The sequence below is a fragment of the Malaya genurostris genome, chromosome 2 (genome assembly GCF_030247185.1).
Source record: "Malaya genurostris strain Urasoe2022 chromosome 2, Malgen_1.1, whole genome shotgun sequence".
Lineage (NCBI taxonomy): Eukaryota > Metazoa > Arthropoda > Insecta > Diptera > Culicidae > Malaya > Malaya genurostris.
This window is the reverse complement of record NC_080571.1, coordinates 229,893,042-229,916,618: the sequence shown is the minus strand read 5'-3', so window position 1 is coordinate 229,916,618 and position 23,577 is coordinate 229,893,042. Positions and strand designations below refer to the sequence as shown.

The 23,577-nt window shown below is 38.3% G+C and overlaps 1 protein-coding gene across 2 annotated transcripts in view; it reads right to left on the bottom strand.

Moving 5' to 3' along the window:
• LOC131427986 (neuroguidin) overlaps nucleotides 1-23,577 on the bottom strand; it is an 87,001-nt gene extending 63,424 nt beyond the window's left edge. Inside the window, exons 1-2 of one of the 2 annotated variants that reach the window (XM_058591604.1) lie at nucleotides 23,432-23,577; nucleotides 22,947-23,356 (exon numbers count right to left, since the gene is read on the bottom strand). In XM_058591604.1, coding sequence (XP_058447587.1) covers nucleotides 22,947-22,955 — 9 coding nt within the window. In that variant the 5' untranslated portion in view covers nucleotides 22,956-23,356; nucleotides 23,432-23,577. The remainder of the gene's footprint in view (nucleotides 1-22,946; nucleotides 23,357-23,431) is intronic. The other variant, XM_058591603.1, reaches the window with a different exon arrangement.

The following is a 23,577-nucleotide window of genomic DNA, read 5'->3' as shown; positions in this document are numbered from 1 at the left end:
TCCGGTTATGGAGTGAAGGGGTAAAATGTGCATTCAAATAAATATTCTTAAATATCACACCCAGTGGTGTGATAATGCCTATGTATTGTCATTCACTCACTCATTAAAACATTTCTTTTATTAAGATAGTTTCAAACACGAATTCGGACTTATTTTTACAATAAATTTATTCAGATTTATTCGGGCAGATAACAAAAGTATGCACCAGCGCTTACCTCACATGTTCGGAAACATTCCTTAAACCAACTGTATAGAAAGTAATGATTTTTTTTTATTTTGCTTCGGACCGATTTTAGCACGGTTCGTTTTTGGCAACATAATCGTTCGAATATAACATGTAAACAAGATGATGGCATCATTTTCAAGTTGAAAGTAATTTCATAATTATTTTCATTTAAACTACTTACAGTAATAAATACTAGAAAACCTGTTTTAATCCACCTAGTGGTGTAATGATGCCTTTCTCATATCAATCATACTATCATATATAATACTGTGGTATTCTTCAAAATAATTTTCTTTCTTTAAAAAATAACCGAAATCGGTTTGTTTGACCGTCTACTGATAGAACTATCAATTGGGAAAGATTTGAGGTCGATTTAGAAAATTTTTGAAGGTTTTTCCCAATTTTCAGTGATGGTAAACAATTTTTAACCCACTTTACCCTATATTTCCGGATCCAGAAGTCGGATCCGCAAGAAATTCAGGAATTACGTATGGGACCTCAGAACCTTTCATTTGAACCTAAGTTTGTGAAAATCGGTTCAGCCATCTCTGAGAAAAGTTAGAACACATATTTTCTTTTTTTGCACATTTTACCCCATAATTCCGGAACCGGAAGTCCGACCCAAATAATATTAAGGAATTTTCTATGGGACCACAAGACGTTTCATTTGAATCTAAGTTTGTGAAAATCGGTCGCGCCATCTATGAGAAAAGTTAGTGCATTTATTTTCACATTTTTTGCACATTTTACCCCATAATTCCGGAACCGGAAGTCGGATCCAAAAAATATTTAGGAATTTTGTATGGGACCACAAGACGTTTCATTTGAATCTAAGTTTGTGGGAATCGGTTCAGCTATCTCTGAGAAAAGTTAGTGCAAGAGAACGTTACATACACACATACACACACAGACATTTTGCGTACTCGACGAACTGAGTCGAACGGTATATGACACTCGGCCCTCCGGGTCTCGGTTCAAAAGTCGGTTTTCACAGTGATTGCATAACCTTTCTATATGAGAAAGGCAAAAAGTAGTCCTACGTTATATTTTTAAAAATAGTTAGGAAAATCATCTAACTAATTTTTGTGGATAACTTATTGTTATTTAACAAGAAAAAATCATTTAGGAACATAAAAAATACATTAGGAAGAAAAAAATACATACTGGTTCGACATTCTCCACAAGATATGTTCTACAAAATAGCCCAAGAAGTCGAAGACCGCTATAACAGAGTTGAGACATTAGTAGAGGACGTGAATACGAATTAAACTGATATGCTTCTTTCACACTTTCGAATATAGATAATCGTTTGTATTAGTAGATTGTTTGAACTACTTTTATTGCTTCGATTTCAGAATTGTTACGGTGCATCTATACTAATACGACATCTATACTTATTGACGACAAACATGTTCTACCAAACAATTAAATAACACGAAACAAGTAGTATTTTTTGTTGATTTAGATAGTAGATGTAAACTTCTCATAATACTTCGGGAATATTTGAATGGTTCCAAAATGAAACGATTCGCTTTATTTATCCAATTTTCTAAGTTGTTGAATCGTTTTAGTCATCATTTAATTTAATTTTTGTATTCTGGAACTGGATTCATGAACTAAGTTCGAAATCTGAAACAGGTTTATAATGAAAGCGAATCATTTCGTCGAAAGCCATTTCGCCGAAAGTCGTTTCTCCGAATGCCATTTCGCCGAATGCCATTTCGCCGAATGCCATTTCGCCGAATGCCATTTCAACGAATACCGTTTCACCGAATGCCATTTCGCAGAATATCGTTTCTCCGCAGAGTTCATTTCTCGAAAGGGTTATTTCGTCGAAAGGGTCATTTCCGCTTACAGTCATTTCGCCGAAAGAGTGATTTCGCCGAATATAATTTCGCCGAATGTCATTTTGCCAAAAGCCGTTTCGCCGAATTCTTCAATAGTCTTCATATCGTGATTGGAATTGATTTGCGAAACTCAGCTTAGGATACCAGATCAAGCAATCAGGTCATAATTTTATTTTTGTTCATTTAGTTCTAGAATTATGGAACTGAACTCATCCAGAATCCAGGTTCCGAATTCAGTTCTTAGCTGAATTCTAAACTTGAATTCCAAAGCGTACGTGATTCTATGCATGTACAAGAAAATTGAGCGGTAAAGAGCTTTGACGTTTACGTCACTTATGCCAATATATCACCGGAACCGTAAATGACAGGCATTTGAACTTCAAACCTGTTTAATGAACCAATAGTAGTTTCCAAACGAGCCTAAGTTTGATAAAATCGGTTCAGCCATCACTCAAAAAATTAAGCGGCCTGAAACCACCGCATATTATTGGTTACGTCACTTATACCATTATATCTCCGGAACCAAAAGAGACAGCCATTTGATATAGTAACTGAATCAATTGCCCTTTAATAGCTTTCAAACGAGCCTAAGTTTCTTGAATTCACTATATATTTATATAACACTATGGGTATCCGAGGCTCCGTTCCAAAGTATTTTTTCAGCAATTCTATTATCTTTCTATAGAGAAAGGACAAGGGTAATCACTCCGGTTGAATTAACATATAAACTCTTCCTCATCTAAAATGTAAAATCGAGAAGGGAGCATACGGTATTAGAGTGAATAAAATCCGACCTCGGCCTTAAATCGAATATCTCGGAAATCAACAGTATATTAGATCCTGCTCCGCAAATGCAAAGTGGACAAAAGAATTAAGCAAACAATCTTCGGATGCGTTTCCGTTTCTAATGGGAGAATAGGTAGCCATAATTAATGGTATTTTTACTTGAATCATTGAACACGTAAAACGTGCGCCGTAGGAAAGCAGAAACCGCTTCAATTAATCAATGCAATGGTTTGGAAGGCCCCCAGAAAGTCATCATTATATTACATTGGTAATTGGTTGAAAGCTTGAAAGCTTTTCAGAATCGAATTTTGCCTTAACAAAGTAAATGTTGATCGATACGGAAATGAAACCAACGACAAAAAAGCACTCGAACAACCGAACAGCGTTTCAAGCTCGCAGTATTTATGCCAGAACTTTTCTCTCCGCGGCGTACATGAGCCCAACTATCGCAAATGCTGGCTGTACTCTGCTGTAGTTACCTGGCCGAGTGCCGATCCCGACGGTTGAGCCGATTCTGATGGTGACGTGTGTTCCTTTTGTGTATGTGTGTGTGTTTATGTTTGCGAGTGTATGGCCGAATAGCTGAACGGACGAGAGTTCAAAGTTACCATTCGAACCGTCCAATCATGTTATTGATTTAGAGCAACCCTTTTTGCTCACCCCCGTGGACGTGAAATACAGAACACAACAGCGAGGCCATATCGGGAAGAGCTGGTTCCAGTACACACCCACATACGTGGCCAAAGTGCCAACGACTAGCGAAATTCACCATCCGTCAGTCAGTTTCGCGAGTTCAGGACATGGAATTCCTACTCATCCTACTCCCGAAACGAGAGTAGAGCGGAGCAGTCATCCAAAACACCTAGCATTCCCGGACCCCTCAACTAGTGGCGCGCTGGAGAGTGAACCGGAATACCTTCTCCACCGTCAATGCCACCCATTTCCTGTCCCCCCAGTTTGGAGAGGTGAATTAAATGCTTTTCGCTGATGGATTCTAGCGTCGTCGAACGCGCGAATGACAACGATCGTCCGCGATGTTCCACCACTATAGTCGCGATTTCAAGCCTTCCCGTGTTCCCTGGTCTCCCCGAAGAACTCCTACCACTTGTCACCGGCTGTCCATTGAAACACCACAGACGGCTGGGATGTTCTGTCACATGGTTCGCAACCGGAGAATGAGAAAAATGAAATGCTAGAATGGTTTCGCGTTTCCGCGCATAGAAGAAAGAAGTACAAAAAAACACAAGCCCACACAGGTAGGATGAGGGTGAACCGACCAAACCCGCCGAGGAGACCCAATGTATTCTCACTCCAACGGTCCCACCGTTAGATCTCAAGCTGATGCTGATGGTTGACAATGTCCGCGAATTTTACGGGCAGCATAGGAGGTAAAGTAAATATAGCACTTTACTAGTGCTACTGCTACTGCTATACTGAAGTTAATTTAGTAAAGATTTGCATTCGTTTTCTGAATTGAATAGGCAAAACTTGGGCTGATCGTATTTCCATTCCGTAAACTATTTTAGTTAAAACATAAAATCGTAGTAATCGAACAAGACACCGCTAATGCGAAGCGCTGCGTCTTAATGTCGGTAAACAACTGGAATTCAATCATTTAACCACAAATTAATTCAGAAACAGAAGGAAAAGTTGTCGGTTTTTGTCGATTGATCATCAATTGTTTAGTTGTATGACATAACCACAAATAATTCAAAATTGAAGTTTTCTTAAATGTTTGGTATCAACGATTATCAAAGAAGAAAACTCATGACATCTTTCTCGTTAACACTTGATATATTTCATTCATTCCTGTCTGCGCTGTTGGCTGAAAAAGAAGTAAAGCGACTGCAGCATTCCCAGAGCTCAGTTCCAGTTCCAGTATCAAGAATTCAGTTCAGTATTGAATCAATTGTGGGACGTTCGCAAAGAAAGACGTCATCCTGCTGCTGGTCGTTTGCATTGGAGCAAAATACAACGAAAAGTGGACAACGATGGGAAACATTATGGTAAATCAGCTCTTCTACTGGCTTCAAATGTTATCTAAAGAACTATAAAGATTGCTTCTTTGCAATTCAGAGATAGAAATCATCAGTTTAATGCAAATCTAGAATAAACTGATTAGCTTTGTAAACTTTTCGCAGTGCGAAATTCGCACCAAACGAGTGCAAATAAAGCCAATTGATTGCTTCACGTTCAAATACAATACTCCGAACAGTGTTTAATATCGTAAAGAATTCCACAATTTGGTCCTTTTAAATGCCAGAAATGAGTCCCGCACAGTATTTCGATAGTTTCTTTTACTGGAATATGCAAATCCGAAATGATATAATCTACATCAAAATTCTGTATGTTTTTGTCGCCAAAAAAAATTTTGTATTTTTTGTCGCCTTTTCAAAATTTACCCCCTGCGAGAGAATGATGAGTTTTTGATCGTGAATATCTCTTGTTGTATCTAACGTATCAACATAATTTTTGCTACATGCCATCGGAAATATGATCACAATTTTATGATAAAATTTTCAATTGTGTGACATAATCTCGTATAATTCAAAATTAAACTTTTCTGAAATATTTGGTATCAACGAGTATCAAAGAGGAAAACACATGACGTTTGTCTGCCTTTCTCGTATTTTGAAAGCTCATAGCTCAGTGATCTGTGGAAGGATTTGTTTAATCTAACTACTAATAGATTTGAAATTTTTCACATTGGACGTATATTGCAACAACATTGAAGTTTTTCCATAGTACACTATTGAAAAACCTGTCTGATTTGATCCATTTCAGCGTTCTGAGGCAGAGAATAAAATATGTGCTGCTCCAGCGATATAAAAGCTGATTTTTTAACTTTTTCTATCATTTTGTGAGCAACGGTTCATACTGGAATCCAAAGGAACTATCATTTCTTTCTTTAGGATGGTTTAGCTAATAGATGATTAATTTTTTTCCAATTAGTTTCGGTAATTTTGAATTTGTTGCTCAATTTTTGTTCATTTTTCTTTTTGTACTTCGCTAATTTCATTTAAAATTAACGAAGCACCCATTACTAAAAGATAATTGAAAAATATGAGCGGCAAATACGAAATTACCATAACTAACTAGCAACAAACTATCCGTTCGGTTTCGATTTACTTTCAAGTTTATTTAGGAGAGGTGCATCGTGAACTTTATATAAATTTAGCACAGCATTAAAAAAAAGAGCAACAAAATCAAAATTACCGTAACTAATTAGCAACTAATATGCAACAAATTATCCAGTAGGTTTCGGTTTGTTTTGAAGCTTATTTGGTAGGGGTGCTTCGTTAACTTCATATGATCTTAGCAAAGTGCTCAAAAAAGTTAAAATAAATTGAGCAAGAAATCCAAAACTACCGCAACAAATTAAAAACTTAGCAAAAACACGCTATCTGTCGGGTTTCAATTTACTTTTAAGCTTTTTTAAGAAGGGAAAGTTTTCTTATTTCAAAGATATTTTTATTCAGGCCTATTTGCGTATAAGCTTTACGTGGCCGAGTTAGCCGATTTTTTAAATAACAAATTTTTTAAGTGGACCTCGTTGTCACTCTTTTTCTAGGAGGAGAAGAGCTTCCATTTCCCTCCTGCGTGGGTTGAGGGGCACTTTGTTCGTGGCTCGTCTCATCATCCATTGCCGCATCGGTGGTTTTGTTGTTGATTTCCGTTTTCTTTTCGATTTCCTTGTTGTTCGCAATCTTGAGCACCTTGTTGTACAGTGGTTGCAGTTTTGGGTTGGTTTGATGGTGAAACAGGAGTACTACGCTCACTAGTTTTCGTTGTTGAACGGTTGACCTTGTCTTTGGTTGAAGATGTCCTTTTCGCAGTTTCAGTGCAAGGTTTACCGTAGTGTGCAGGTTTTTCACAAAACTGACATGTAACCAGCTAATTTTCATAGGTAATCAGCGTTTTACACGGATGGGGTGGTGGGACATGATCATAAATGATGTAAGATGGAATTGCCTTACGTAGTTGCATAGGCACAACTCGCACGCCATTCCGGATGCCGGGGAAAAAATTCTGCCATACTTCTCTTTCGATGTAAAGAGCTTCAAGGTACTGCGACATGTTTTCCCGAAAGGACTGATCGCTGATCTGCGGAAGAAGATCATGTACGCGTACTTCAATGGCATTGTCCACCATGTGCACAGGGATTTTGTATTTAATGTTGTCACACTCAACGCTGTGCACCTTGTTGTTAACCGAAGCGAATGCAATTGCATCGCTTTCACGTTTAAACATAATGTACACACAGTTAGACGTCTTGTTGAATTGAATCTCACTTACATTATTAGCATCTAAATGCATTCGTTCTTTAAGTAAGATTTCAATTTCATTTGTTGCTGGTCTAACTTTGCAACGCTTGAAATCTATACAAATTGAATTTGGTCTTGTAGGCCAAGTTTCAGGCTTTGTTAAATCGTATTTGACCATTCCATACACTCTATTGTTCACTGCACTGTATTGTCTTTGTTTCTGTTGTTTCGACCGCAAATGATTTTCGACTGTGACGGGTGAGATGCGAGCACAAACTGAGGGAAACTTTGTTAACTTTATATGACATAACACATGGATCAATAAGTCCCGAGACTAACAATGGAACAACATTTTTTTTGCAAAATTTTTTTCAAGCTTATTTAAGAGGGGTGCTTCGTTAACTTCATGTGAACTTAGCGAAGTACTCAAAAATATATAAAACAAATTCAGCAACAAATCCAAAATTGCCGCAAATAATCAGCAACTTATAAGCAACAAATATCAACTGGGTTTCGATTTGTTTTCAAGCTTATTAGGGGAGGGGAGGAGATGGTGGAGGGGGTTCTTCGATAACTTCGAGTGAATTTAGCGAAGCACTAAACATTTTTTTTTCAAAATGAGCAACAAATTCAAAATTGCGTTACTAATTAGTAACTTATAAGTAACAAACTATTCACTCGAAACCTTGTTTTCAAGCTTATTTGGGAGGGGTGCTTCGTTAATTTCATATGAACTTAGCGAAGTACTCAAAAAAAAATTAAGCAACAAATTCAAAACTACCGTTATTAATTAGCAACAAATTGTTTCTCTATTTGCGATATCATCGGCAAGAGGTGCCTGCTAAGCTCATGTGCATTCAAGATTGTCACCTGCATGAGCAGAGTAATATCTAATTCAGGTATTTCCAACACCAAAACAATAGCACAGTAACATTGCAATGTAACATACAGTTACTAAACTAAAAATGATCTGGGATACCTTTTTACCGGATTCCTAATTTACGTTCCCTGTGTTGTAGGAGACTTCACTGTAAAACGTTCGATCTTCAGAGCCTCTATATTCGTATTTCAAAGTGATTGAAGGTGCGAGTTGTGTGAGATCAAGTAGATAACTCAATTTAATGTTATAATATTCGAATGCTACAACTTTGGATATGAGGACAAGAAGAACATTTTCATACTGTGCTCAAATAGCCACACTGCTATTCACGGTGGATGCGGGATGGAAGCGACGCAACGAGTGTGCACTTACTGCATACAACTTTGTGAAACAACACTGCTTGTCATATAACCGAACATTTTCCGTCTACTCATAGCTAGCACTTACAGTCCATAGCAATCGCAAAAAGTTCGCATTCCAAATCACCTAAGTTCGAAGCCGGATTCTCTCCGTGGTGTGTGTGGGTGGGCTGCATAAAATCTTTTTTTTTTGCTTGCGAGTAAATCGCCTAAATGTATACTGTCCCGGACCTTTTTCGGCTAGTCTATTATTAGCTTATGCTCGTGACGTGTCATTTCGAGAAAATCTACATCATATTAAGTTTTCAATGTGCTTTCACTGAGAGCAAAACTACTTTTCAGATCGATGTCACACATCATTTTGTTTGCTTTCGATTTTGATCTTTTAACCGTTAAAACGACCAAAACGATAGCAAATTAAGTAATCGATATATACAAAAAGCACAACATCAAATTGAGTTTTCTATTTGATTTCACACTCTACTCGGGTAGCATTTCTCCGCTGTAGTGACAGCTTGTCAAACCAAGCCAAAATGCTAAAATTTGGAAGAATACACTTTTTCAGGCAAACCTGTTTGTACATTTGCGAATCCATAGTCTTGTCTGTCACGAAAATTTAGGTTTTTTGTCCGCAGCTGCAAATACCTTGCCAGATCATAGATCATACGTTTTTCTGTGACTTTGGCGGTAAAAGTTTATTTAAATTTGCCAGGGACATCATCTCGATCAAGCTACCCACAACCGATCTTCAGGAACGTTTCGTCGCCCAGCTCAAGAGGATGTATTCTCCGTATTCCATAAGAGCCTCATTATCGAATTTTCGGGCTTATTTTTTGGTCACTAGATTTTGTTTAAGTGTCCCATTTTTGTTTCGGTTCTAATGGTGTTTTTACGTTGAGAATCGAACCTAAATGAACTGCGTGAAAGGCATCGACTTACCTATCACGCTATACCGGTTTCCTTCATTTCAGAGTTCTCTTTCTCACGAGTGCTTACCCGATCAACAGAGCATAACAGGATTCTATCAAAATTTCAACCCGAAAAATTCTATACTTCAATAAAGAGCAGTAACAAACATTTTTTCCTATTTCACATACCTGAAGATGCTTTTGAAAACAATAATTTGATATTTGATTTTGAAATGACAGCCTAAATTTTAAATTTGAAAACGTTCATAAGTAATTCCTACTCAAATTGTGTAAAGTTTTTATTCAAATATTAATTTTAAATTGAAAATAAATATTTTTCAAGATTATTTTGCGCTTTTTCTCTTCTCTTACGAACAAAGAAAGGTAAGGGCAAAAGCTCTAAAACTCGACTAATAAATATTGGAAATTGTGATATAGCATTCGACTCAGTTCATTGAATCCGCAATGTTTCCGAGCTTGGAGTAGAATGAATGCTTAAATTCTTCAATTTTATCGGTGGCCGATTTTTGTTTCCGAAAACACAGAGTGATAAGTGTTAAAAATTTCAAAACGTCTTCAAAAGTGACGTTACAATAAACGGAAAACAAAATCTAAACTGAGCTCAAAAACAAAATCTAAAGTCAACTCAATACTTTCTCGATTTATAGGTCTTTTGGTTGCAGATTGAAAATAGCGACTTTAGTCTGAGGGGGGGTAAGGAGGTAGGGTCTAGACGATGAAAAGAATCATCATTTTTGCGAACTTTTACTAGAATTATCGTTCAACAAAATAAATTCAAATGTTTTGCATGATAAAAAGCATCATTCGAACAATATTTTGTCATTTTTTCGTGGAAAAGTAATGAGAAATAAGTCGGTGAAGAGGTATTTTCGAGAACGCTTATTAAAAATCATGATTTGCGGTGTCCACTGTATCTCAGCGCAGACTAATCATAAGTGAACAAATGAACGCAGCATAGTTAGAGTAGAACTTTTTCTAGACCCCAACGTTTCTGTTTGATTTTTTTTAGTTCTTTTTAATTTTTGGGTTGTTCAAAGTGAAAACTACGATTTTTCACGAAAAATTCCGCCATTTTGTAACTGTTAAACCTCCCCAAAGTAACAAACAACGAAAAGGAAAACGTTGGGGTCTGTTTTTTTATATGTAGAAAGTGTGTGCAAAATTTGAAAAAATTGGTTCAGTAGGTTTTGAATAACGATAATCATTTCCGTTCATTTACAACTATTCTTCAGTACCAAAAAAAAGCTTGCTCATAGTTCTAAAATAGCCCCTTTGTCACTCCTATGCCGGTTGGAAGGAAACGACGAAAGAGGTGGAGAGCGATAGATTATTTTGTAGCAATATGGACTTACACTAGTTATTATATGATGCCAATATATCCTCCCAACCTCAGTTGGTTCTCATGCCCCGATGCAATCGTAGCGTATGTTGGCAATTCAAAATTTCCCGGTTCGAAACCAGTCGCTTAACTGTACATGTTTTTTTATCGCAAATCAAATCGCCTAAAGGTATGCAATTTCATCTTACTTCGCGAAATCTATTTTTAGATTTGCACGATAAAGCCTCCCCCCCCCCCAAAATGAGTAATAACTACTGATAAGTCGTACTAAATTTGTAGCAAAGTTGGATATAATATTGATATTTACATATCAAGGTTTGTGTTATCACCTACGTTAAATTGAGTTATAATTTTTGTTATTTTAACTATTAACAAGGCCAAGATTATGACTAATTTAGATAGAAAAAACGAAACAACCCCAGATACAATTTTGTTATCCCTTGTTGATCGGGTAGGTGAAGGTGCTTTTGATTTCAACGTCATTTTCAACGCATTCAAGTACAGCTTCCGATTCTTAGTCCAACCGATAATCAACGACTTCGTGATTTTCGAACCTAACCTTGACGTCAGATTTTCGAAGTGGTTGACCACATATAAATATCGACTGGCGGCTTTCATCAAGTATATCTTCTTTGAAACCGAACGAATCGTGGTAAAATTGAAAGAGAAAAACATTTTGGTGTGTGTCATATTAAACGACTCACTCAGGCTTCAGTTGTACAAAATTTCCATATAAATCGAAATCGAATGCTACGTAAAGTTCAGCTACAGATTGATGATGAAAATGATTGGAAATGAAGCCTAGGATACTTATTTGACGGCAAACACCAAAGTAAAAAAACGGTAGTCGAAAAAAAAACCATTAATTCAGTGCGTTGGACACCAAAAAAAATTCCACCCGAGGCTGATTATCGAAGCGAAACTTTTCCATTAGTCAAGCATACATGATGAAAGATATCGAAATTCGTTTCAATTTGTCAGCACTCTATCGAAAAACTCGTTATGCAATCTGCAACAATGTGTACCGCTGTTTGCATGTTTGCGAGATGAAACATTCCATGAAAATATATTATCGAACTACTCGAATATTTCCGCTAGCCGGAACAAGTGGAATATAAATTAATATCGAATGATGAATGATAGAATGAAAGTACGAGTGCATGACACACTCACACATTCACTCGCAGATCGGCGTCAGCAACGGTAGCATATAATGAAAAACAAAACCCCAAGCGAAGAAAAACAAAAAAGAAGCCATATGCATATTTTCCATTTTGCATCGAGTTTGCAGCGCTACAAAAATGAAATAAATTCGACGAGCTCCAGTCGAGGAATAAGTGAACTGTGCGGAGCAAAAAAAAAAATAAATATTGATCGCATAACAAAACAACGCAGCATCCATCCAAGCGAGTGGCGGTTTTCGCGAATGCACGACCCTTGCACAATGATCTGACTTTTGCGTGGCACTCGCAACCGGTAATTGCTTTCATCATGAACGCGCGAACCCCCATTCGGTCCCGGTCCCTGTCCGTGTAGCACCGAGGGACTTCTTAAAGACACTTCATTCATAAAATCGAAATCATCTTCTACGATGCTTTCCGACCTACGGTTGCCGGACACAAGTTCGGGTAGAATTGTATGAAAGACCAAAAACTGGAAACCGTACTGCTGGAAGAGTGTCGTATCACCGCCGCCCGTCGTGTGCAATCGAACGGAACCACGAAAACAGCGGTGCCAAAAGCGGGAGGTTCTTTCAACCGACACAGTAGCATCAATCGAAAGACATCGCTGGCACCACTGGACAACTGCATCCTGCTGGTCCATTTCGGAAACGACGGGACACTCTATATCTAGATTCCGCGCGCATCGAAACGGACCACGTGGACGCCGTAGGCATGCTAACAAAACCAGCTGAAACGCGTGGGTGCAGGAAGGTACTGAATAGCATAAACCAAGGAATAAAAAGGACAGTAAAAAATACTCTCAATTCGAGTGCAAAAACAACGGCAGTAGCATCCCGTATCAGCGGAATACAGCAAAAAAAAACTTCATCATCTGCAACCAAAAGCTAGGAGCAGCGACAGCAGCATCATCCACTCTCTCTTTCTCTCTCACATCTCTCTATCGCTTCGGTTGTGTTTTTTTTTCTTTCACGAAATGTCGCTGGATGATGCCCGGCGACGGTGAGTGTGTGTGTGTATGTGTTTGTGTTCGTTCGCATTGGTAACTCGGTAGTATGGTTCAGAGGATGAATAAATCCTTTTCCATTTGATGTGATATTTTCGATCCTTCGCTCGCTATATACCAACCAAACTGCGAGGATCAGTTCAGCATCGAATTTCGCTTGTTTTTTTCTTTTTGATTCGCTCTCGGGAGGCCGTTTTTCGAAACGGAGGCACAGTTTTCGGGTGAAAGGTATTGAGTTTTGTAAATATCCCGAAGGGTGGCACAGTCAAAATCCAGTTGCGCAAAATTCTAACACGTTTCTTTTTTTAGTTAGGTTAGGCAAAAATGTTTGTTCTACTTTATTTGTTTTAAGTTTCGTCTTCGACTCATGAGTGCATTGGCAGGTTATGTTGAACTACTAATGCCACCTCGTCGTTCAACATAAACCGCTAGGCAGACGTTAAGTAAACACATTACACCGAAGTGCAATGTTTAGAATGACGGCTTAGACGAAACAATAGCTACGATTTTATGTTGGTAAACATATAGCAGTCATTCAGGGGGACTTTGGTATCTCAAGTGTAACCGCAAAAACAGATTGGTTTGGCAGGGGTTTGGATTAAAGCCGTTTTTGTGCTTTGGCCAATTTCACTATTCTTTACGTTTCATCTTCGACTCGTCAGATCAGAGCAGTTCAAATTGAACAGCTTAGTGCAAAAACTTAGACAGTTCAATTTGAACCGCTAAGCAGATGTAAAGTTAACACTATTTGCGAAACACTTATTTATATTGCGCCGAGGCGCAATGTCTTTTCTGACGTCCCGAAGGAAACGAATAGGCGACTGAACTGGCCCCTGACAAACCCCCAAATAACCAAAATCTGTGGTCTTTGGTTATTTGGGGGTTTGGCTAAAAGCCGTTTTTGTGTCAATTTGAACTGCTCTGCACTGACGAGCCGAAAACGAAATGTAAAGAAAAGAGAAAAAACTTATTAACTGGTGACGCAAATCCACATAGGAACGTACTTCATACAATGACAAAATGTATCAAACATATCCCATATTTTAGGTAAACGCGTAAATACGTCAAAATGCATTGAACATGAGACCGATCAACTGTAAAAATGAGCCATTTTCGATGCTCGAATATGTCAGTTTCAGAAAGCATCAATTTACACGATTTTTTCTAGGTGTGTATATCTTAGTATTGTGATCAAGTTCGAAGATCAAATGACTGTCACTTCTGGTTCAGTAGAGATGATGGTATGAGCGACGCAACCGAAAAAAACGTGTTATTTTTGACGTGCATACGTCTTAAGGAGTGTATCGAAAATAAGCTATCCACAAATATTTCTTTCAAATTATAATAAAAAACGATATTTTATTCAAACTAAAAATTGAACCTTTATTGTACGAGGTTAAACTTGAGCATAATGAAAACCAGATGAAATTTAAGTTATTCCTTTTCGAATTTTTGATCGAACGCTCTTTATCAAGTTCCGGACAAGTGTTGCATCGCATTTTTTTGGACGCTTGAGCCCAAATTTTTTTGAACTCCTGCTTGTTCCCAGCTGCCTTATCAGTCTTCTTGGAGACCCTCTTTACGTTTGCCCAGTAACGTTCTATGGGTCGAAGTTGAGGGCAATTTGGTGGATTGATATTTTTCACAACGAAATGTATACCCTTTTCCGCAAGTCAATTGAGAGTGGAGGTGTACTATGCTTCTTATATAAAGGCAGCAATCTCTTCTGGAGACACTCAGATCGATAGATTTCTGCATTTATAGTTCCGGTAGTGTAAAAAATGGTTGACTTAAAACTACAGGAACATATTGCTTGCCATACCATAATTTTCGACCGAATTTCTCCACTTGAATCGACCTGTCCGCATCGCTCACATCCTCCCCAACGACGACAGATACTTCACTGTGAACCTGGAAGAGTTTTTGAGCCCTGCTTTTATTTATTTATTTATTTATTCATTTGGAGCAGGAAAAAGCCCAATGGAGCTGAAATAATAATCTCTCACTCCAGCGGGCATAAAACCTCTTCATCGTTTATATCAACAGATTACAACAATCCAACAGATACATGTATGTGCTTAATACTATCAATTAAAACTAACCCTAGCTAACTAACTCTATAGTAATTAGATGACACTAAACAAACGATGGTGATTTTGCATTAAAACTAGAGAAGAAAAGAAATATGCTTTAAAATGGGAGGTAGAAGAAGGGAGTGGTGAATGAGAGTTGGCGAACGAAACGGGGTTAGGTTCGGCATGTAGATGGAAGACGGATAAAAAACAGAGGGCGAGCAAACGTGGTTAGAACCGACATATAGATCTAATTAATGTTCGAAAAAATAGGAGAAGAACAATGAAGAGCGGAGAAAAGGAGATACAACAGGATCAGTTACAACGAGCGAATTTATTAGTTTTCAATGGAGATGGTGGAGAGAACGAAGGGGTGGTCGAACGGAAAGAATTAACATTAGTATTATAACTGCAAAAATAAAGAATCATGGAATAATCGTTGTATCACATTACAAAAGAGATGAAAATCAAATTCCTGTGAGCAACTATTGAATAAACGGCACATACTGGAATTATATCCGTAATTGGCTCTAGCATGAGGAATTCGTATAAAAGGATGAGAACGAAGACTTCGACGATGAATGTCAAAATTGATCAATTGTAGGAGATCAGGACTGTCAACACGTGATTGAATTAGATCAGCAATAAAGACAGCCTTGCAAACGTTCCTACGTACAGACAGCGGATCTAGCTCAATAAGCCAACAGCGATCTTTGTAACTAGGAAGGTTGGTAGATTGCGGAGTGCAAATCTAACGAATTTGCGTTGAACACTTTCGACACGATCAATGTCGATTTGATAATGAGGCGACCAAACGATAGCTGCGTATTCTAATGTTGATCGAACTAGCGCACAATAAAGAGTCTGCAGGCAGTGTATATTGGTAAAGTTCTTAGTGATCCGAAATATGAAGCCTAAAAGTTTAGAAGCTTTCGAAATTACTTAATCGACATGATTCCAGTCCAATTTGTGATCGAGAATAACACCTAAGTCTTTAACCGAGGTTTCACGTTTGAGGACATATTGCAAGAGATGATAGTCATATGTAATTATTGAGCGTTTTCGGGAAAAAGATATAATGGAGCATTTGGAAGCGTTTAATACCATCCTGTTATTGTGGCACCATTTGGCGAATGTGTCAAGCTGAGCTTGCAGAAAACGTGCATCTTCTAGTTCCTTTATACGATGATATAGTTTGAAGTCGTCAGCAAATGATAGTTTGAAACATTTCACGGAGAAGTTGAGATCATTGAGGTAGAGTAAAACTAGAAACGGTCCTAAGTGGCTTCCTTGAGGTACTCCAGAACTAACAGTAAAAGGAATTGTTGTGAAGTTTCCTATTTTCACCGACATCTCGCGAGTAGTAAGATATGAACGCATCCAATCCAGTAAAGCGCCACTAAAGGCCAGTCTGTCGAGTTTAGCAATTGTTATTTGATGATTTATTTTATCGAATGCCACTGAAAAATCTGTGTAGATAGCATCAACCTGTAGATGCGATTGTAGAGATCGGATGATAAAAGATGTGTAAGCTACAAGGTTTGTAGATGTTGACCTCTTAGGCATGAAACCGTGTTGAGTTTCAGATATGTAGTCCTTGCATTTGTGAGTTATGGAATCAAGAATAATTATTTCAAATAACTTGGACACAGCACATAGTGAAGCTATTCCACGGTAGTTAGTAATATCAGATTTGTTACCTTTCTTAAAAACCGGAAAAATATATGATTTCTTCCAGGGGTCTGGGAAAGTCCCCGCATTAAGGGAATAGTTGAACAATATAGTCAGTGGTGTTAAGAGTGAATTCAAGCATTTTTTAGGATTATCGAAGGAATGGCATCGGGTCCTGCGTTAGTAGAGCTTTTTAGTTTTGAGCACGCCGTAATTCTCATGGTCGAGGTAATAGGAGGATGAACTCCAACAGGAAAACGGAGAGGGACGTTCACGATTGCCTCTGATACGTCTTCGCTACTAAGAACTTCATTGGAGAAAACGCTACTGAAGTGCCTTCGAAATAGATAGCAGGTTTCAAGTATGGTGGATGACTTTACATAAGTCTCATCGTCCATCAAAACGCATGCATCCGAACACTGTAAAAGACGCGGGCCAATTTCCGGGCCCTTGTTGATGCTCGCTTTTTCTGTTCTACACTTTGTTTCGAGATTTTCTGCATCTTGTAGGTCTTCAGGTGATTTCGCCACTTGATACACTGGATCATTCCGACACTCGTTCCTGCTTTTTGTTCAAATCACGTATTGACATTGATTTGTTCTTCATGATTAGAGATACCACTTTCTGGTTCAGTTTCGAGTTGGAAGAACCAGGTTTTCTGCCTCTTCCTGGTAGCTCATCTAAAGAATAGTGTTCCCCAAACTTATCAATGATGGTTTTATCACTGGCATGATGAATTCCAAACCGCTTCGTCAATTTTCGCATAGTAATACCCTTCTCACTTAGCCATGTGCCACCTTAATTTTTACTTCCTTTTCATTACGCGAAAACACAGAATGTCAACCGCACAAATAAGTAAACAAACGAAAGCTGACAGCCAAACGCACAGCATGCTGTTTATTTTAGATACTCCTTACTTTACTATGGGACGTGTTTTCAAAATATACTCTGTACAAGAATGGGCAGAACTCAATCGTGAATAACTCTTGTTGTATTTAATACAGCCACATAATTTTTTCTCCATACCACTCCATACTTACTCCATGAGATAACCACAGACAACTCTGAACAGTAATTTTCTAAACTGTTTGGTAAGAACAAGCATTAAGGTGAAATTCAGTACCAAAGTAAGGTGCACAAAATTCCATCCGCATGATTTCAACGAATCATCGCACAAAGCGTATCGTGCAAAACCGACACATGGAAATGCGGAATATTTTCAGTGATTTAGCGCAGTGGGTTTTCGAAACGTTTTGTTCATTAGTAGTACATGCTCTAACAATGGTTAGTTTAGTCATTTAATGTATAACCCAAATGCTCTTATAACTAAATTTCTAGCCTATGGCGAGATTGTTCATTCTTTGTTACAGGCTAAAATCTTTGGCATGATGACAATACATCACCTCTGTTTGTTATGAATATTGACCAGTAACAGCCAATGTCGATAGTTTCAAGAGGTTAGACATCTGTCAGTAATATTCGGTTCATATTGGTCGAAGTTTTTTTTTAAACCTTGTTTTTCACTGTGTTAATAATGAGCAATTTTATGTTAACTGGACAGCATTTACGGGAAGTTTTGATTGGAAGAAAAGTGCAGCTGAAGGTCATCAAATGCTGGAGGATGTTTATGGTGATAATGTTCCAATTGGTAAATCATATAGGGAATGATTTCGACGTTTTAAAAATGGAGATTTCAGCGTTGAAGACAGCCAGCGACTGGCACCATTAAAGAAGGTGACAAGCGATTATAAATACACTCTCCTACTCAATGCTTGATCGGAGAAATAGGTATAAAGCGAGAAGACTAGTGTTTGATGGACAGAGAAGATGTTTGGATGTAAGGTATCGGTCGGGTGACGGCCAGGATGTAGACCATGTTCGATGTACGTTCTACTATGTCTGTCTGGCGTTTTAGAGAGACTAAAACAAGATTCAGAGTGGCAAAATGGTAGCGCGTATGCACAGAATGCAGAAGAACGCAGGTTCGAGTCCTGTCTCTGAGCGTATCTTTTTCCAATAAATCATCTTTTCTGTTAGTTTTTCAATCAATTGGCTTCTCCAATATATGTTTCCGCTCAGTCATTGCAAAACTGAATAATAATCTGTCATTCTGTCATTTTTAAATCACCTAGTTAGAAGCGTTTAAAATTATGGTAATTTACTACTCTGTAAGTACAGCGTATCCTGCAACCTCATCGCTCACCAAATTAATAGCGAATTGCAATGTAGTGAACACGTGCAGCGCCGCACTGCACACCGACCAGATGACAACCGGTCGAGTGGATGGTGTGACGAATTTCAACCATTTTTAATGCCGATATTATGCTTCGTAAGACTATAGCAATTTCTAACCATTTAATTAGGCTACATGATTATTATTTAGTTCAATAATAGTAGCTAAGAACTTACACTGAAAGGTAGTTCATTGTGGCCAACCACGATTAATGAAAATGAAGTATCCATGATTATCTTCGTAACACAACTTTGAACTGAATCCATTTACAAGCCACCGTTTCACTCGTAAATGAAGATTCCAGTATGGACATCAGCATGTCGACAAACCAATCCATTTTTAAGCGTACAATATTGAAGAAATGGTCTCGAGTCAGTTTCCGAGGTACAAGCGTATTAGATTAGGTACGAGAAATCTATCGTCCGTAGTTCTGAATTGGCCTGCTAGTTTCCGTAGAATCAACAGCTGATCGGTATTTAATATATTCAAGCGAACACGGTGTGCATCAGACGGAGAATGGCATCCACACACAGCACAAAAACGCGATCGAATGGATGTAACTCAGTTTTGTCATCCACTCACCAGACAAGCTATGTGTTTTGTTGGAAGACAACCACAGATTAACTATCCGAATACCAAGGGGGTAAAAAGTTACGCGGACTACCAAGGGTACCATGAAAAGTGGGAACGCTAATTTTGACTGACTTATATCTTAGCCATTTTTGGACCGATTTTAAAACTTTTTTCACCATTAGAAAGATAAATTCACTTTTCTTTACGTTTCGTCTTAGACTCGTCAGTGCAGAGCAGTTCAAATTGAACTGCTTAATGCAAACTTAAACAGTTCAACTTGAACCGCTAAGCAGACGTAAAGTTAATGCTACTTGCAAAACACTTATTAATTGGCACCGAAGTGCCATGTCTTTGCTGACGTGCCGAACGAAAACGAAACGGTTTACCCCTAAATGACCATACCTGAATCGGCCAGTATTAGCCGAAAATAACGTTTTCGTTCGGCACGTCAGCAAAGACATGGCACTTCGGTGCCAATTAATAAGTGTTTTGCAAGTAGCATTAACTTTACGTCTGCTTAGCGGTTCAAGGTGAGCTATTTAAGTTTGCATTAAGCAGTTCAATTTGAACTGCTCTGCACTGGCGAGTCTAAGACGAAACGTAAAGAAAAGTAAAAACGGTTATGTGCCCTAAGCACAAACTTAGGTTTACCCCTAAATAACCATACCTGAATCGGCCAGTATTAGCCGAAAATAACGTTTTCGTTCGGCACGTCAGCAAAGACATGGCACTTCGGTGCCAATTAATAAGTGTTTTGCAAGTAGCATTAACTTTACGTCTGCTTAGCGGTTCAAGTTGAACTGCTTAAGTTTGCATTAAGCAGTTCAATTTGAACTGCTCTGCACTGACGAGTCTAAGACGAAACGTAAAGAAAAGTAAAAACGGTTATGTGCCCTAAGCACAAACTTAGGTTTACCCCTAAATGAAGATAAATTCATTCGGAATAGAATTTATTTAAAACGATGAAAAACCGAATATTCCATTCAAAGTTATTATAAAAAGTTCCAACTAAAGTCTGTTGAAAAAATTGGGAACGCTTACTTTGGCTGGCCATATCTCAGCTGTTAGAAGTCCGATTTTGAAAATTTGTTTATCATTAGACATATACGTCTACCACAACATAAATAGAACAGCAAATTATTCAATTACACTTTGGTAATGAAAGCTATGATCAAAAACGTAACCAAAAGTCCAAGCAAAAATTATCGAAAACTTCGTATTTTCGACATATCTTTAAGTTCAAAGCGACGACATATGCATTTTTATATACCAATAGATTGCATTTGACATTAGCTATATGTTTTAGAAGAAATCAATTACAGCTTCACTGAAAATGTCTCAAAAAATGGAATATTTTAACAGAAATTTTCGAATATTAGAAGTATTCGAAGAATGCTAAATAGAGCTAAGCATTTTTGTACACCAATCGATTGAATTTGATACCAGCTATAATGTACAGGAAAAAATGGTTTCAAATTTACCAAAGAAAATCAAAAAATTAGATATTTCACAGAAATTTTAAAATTAAAATAAAATATAATCTGTTTGACACTTAGCATGAAATTCGACTCAAACCAACTTTTCAATAGTATGCTACTGAAATATGGAAACGACGTTGTCATACATCTTGGAGTTAAATGTTTTCGAATCGATTGGTTATTAAATTATATGATGAGTTATACTCCTGCATGACAACGCTCGGCCTCATGTCGCAAAAATCGTGAAAAAATATTTGGAAACTCTCATGTGGGACATTTCACCACAGCCGCCGTATTCTCCTGATATTGCTCCTTCTGATTATTGGTTGTTTCGACGGATGCTGCACGATCTGGCAGATCTACGGTTTATCTCTTTCGCAAAAATCAAAAATTGGTTTCAAACATGGATCACCTCAAAAGACGAGACATTTTTCCGAGATGGAATTCACAAATTGCCTGAGATGTAGTAAAAGTAGTAACTAGTGATGGACGATACTTTGATTAAGACCAGGAAAATATTGAGCGCATGAAATGAACCACAATATACTTAGACGACGTGTACAATCGAAACACATCATAATCAAAAAGTGACACCACACATGTTCAATTCCGCTTCGTACCAGCAGTACAATGAAAGCACACTAATAGCAGAATTATTCCGCAACCAACCGTGTTCTCCCCGGTCAATCTCATGTGCTGTGCCGTGTCCTTGTCAGAGGCCGGATCCAGTCGCTTTGACGATTTCCAATTTTTTTTTGCGACTCTCATCCTACCAACATACCACTGCAAAGGAAAATCTACTGGAATGGGCTGGTGGTGTGGGGAACGGGGGAGGGCGCAGGCCTGTGTACTCGATGATTCCGCTGCGTTCACCTCCATCGCATCCGCGATGCTGATGCTGTAGGTAGGTTCAGCTACACGATATCCGACCGGGAGATGGCTGAGCAGTGGTGGACAAATCCAAACAGCAACAGCAACTGGAGAGGCACAAAAAAAAGGCAGAACGTATCCCGCGCTACCGATGCAAATTGTGGGGTTGGGGAAAGGGTGTTCCCGAGTTTAAATAAAAATTCTATCAGGTCCCACCCACCGCACCGGCGGCACCAAGTGGAGCGAGCACAAACGGGGGACAGTTCTGCTTGTTAAAAAAAATAGTGGTACTGGATGTGCACCGTTCGCAGTGTTCCTCTGAAGTGGGATTTTCGCGGTGCAGGCAATTTTCTACCCATTGCTCAGAAAGTGGATGCATCTAAGATGAACTGTTACGTGAAGGGCTTTGTTTGCGCAGTACATTGTGCTCGAAAATCATCTCATTATGCAAGTTCGAAAAGAAACCGTCACTTTAACATGAACCAAATTTCTCGTCCTCCTAAACGACGACTAAATTCGACAGTAAGATAGACAATAATACTTTGAGTAGCGTAAAGATTTAGAGCCTACTGACCTAGATTTGATTGGAAAGTTTTACTCACTTCTTTATACATATTTATAATTTTATGAAACCGAATACAGTTGTATGATTTAAAAAAGCGAATAACGACAGAAATCTACAGTCCGTTGTTTTCATTAAAAAGCTTTGTCCGTTCAGTTGATTTATGCTAATTGCTACTTCCCTTTACAAGCTTACAATCTTAGGGTTTCGCGAGCTAAATCGTTTTATGAAACTTTATTTATGGAATGGAAATAACAACTATAAAACTATAGTGACATTGATGAAACTGAAATGTCTTAACGAACCCGTTTTCAAAACAATCAAACTGAACACATTCAAGGAGATCAACGCAAAGATAGCTTTCCTTGAATCAAAAAGATTGCCAAAACATTCAGCAACGAGAACAACTCCAAACCAGAACACATCTTACTGTGGTGTCCCCTTATTTTCCGAAGAGACCCGTTCCTACCAAGTACGAAACACCCTTCCATCTTTCCACCTTTCGCAACCGGAGCGAACGTGCATTGTACACGTACATATATTTTTTTTTATTCTTCATTTCGCCGGCTTACGAAATCCCTCACGCGTAATTAATAACATTGGGTTAAAACCCGCAGCTAGCCTGAACCGAAATGAAACACTGAAAGACGGTTTCAATCTGCTACTTACCTGTACCATTTTCTTGTCGGTGCTTTATTTTCACTTCCCCTACCAGGCGTTCCGCAGTGGCAGAGCAAACGGATATTCTCCGGTTCTGTTGCGTTTTGTTTACTTTCCCCCTTACTAGTACGGGATCTATGGTCAGCGCACTTGGCAGTTTCTTTTTCGGACAATCAACCACTTCTACCTAATCCATCCACCGGTATATATTTGTTGTTAGAACGCGAGGATAACTGTCGTCACTTCCAGGGTCCGTATTTTTCTTCTTCTATAGTTGAAACCACGTACTTTCGAACTGGGACTACAAAATTGACAAAAAAATAACGCGACAGCAGGAATCGCGGAAAATCGCGTCTAGCTTCCACTTGAAGTTCACAACGATTGAGACCACCGACGAAACCAGCCACGGATTGTTCCCCCTACGGAGTATATGTTAGCGAATCTCGGCGTGTGTTGTGCACATAGGATATAAATACACGAAATGTAATACTGACATGTACCAATACTCACACGTTGTTCGAAAGGATATATCTAAAACGCATACACATTCCTAGAACGTTTCCTATACAGTCAAATAGATTACGATGTCCTTTCTTTACAAGTATGAAACGAATCCACGAACAGAACACACGACACTCAC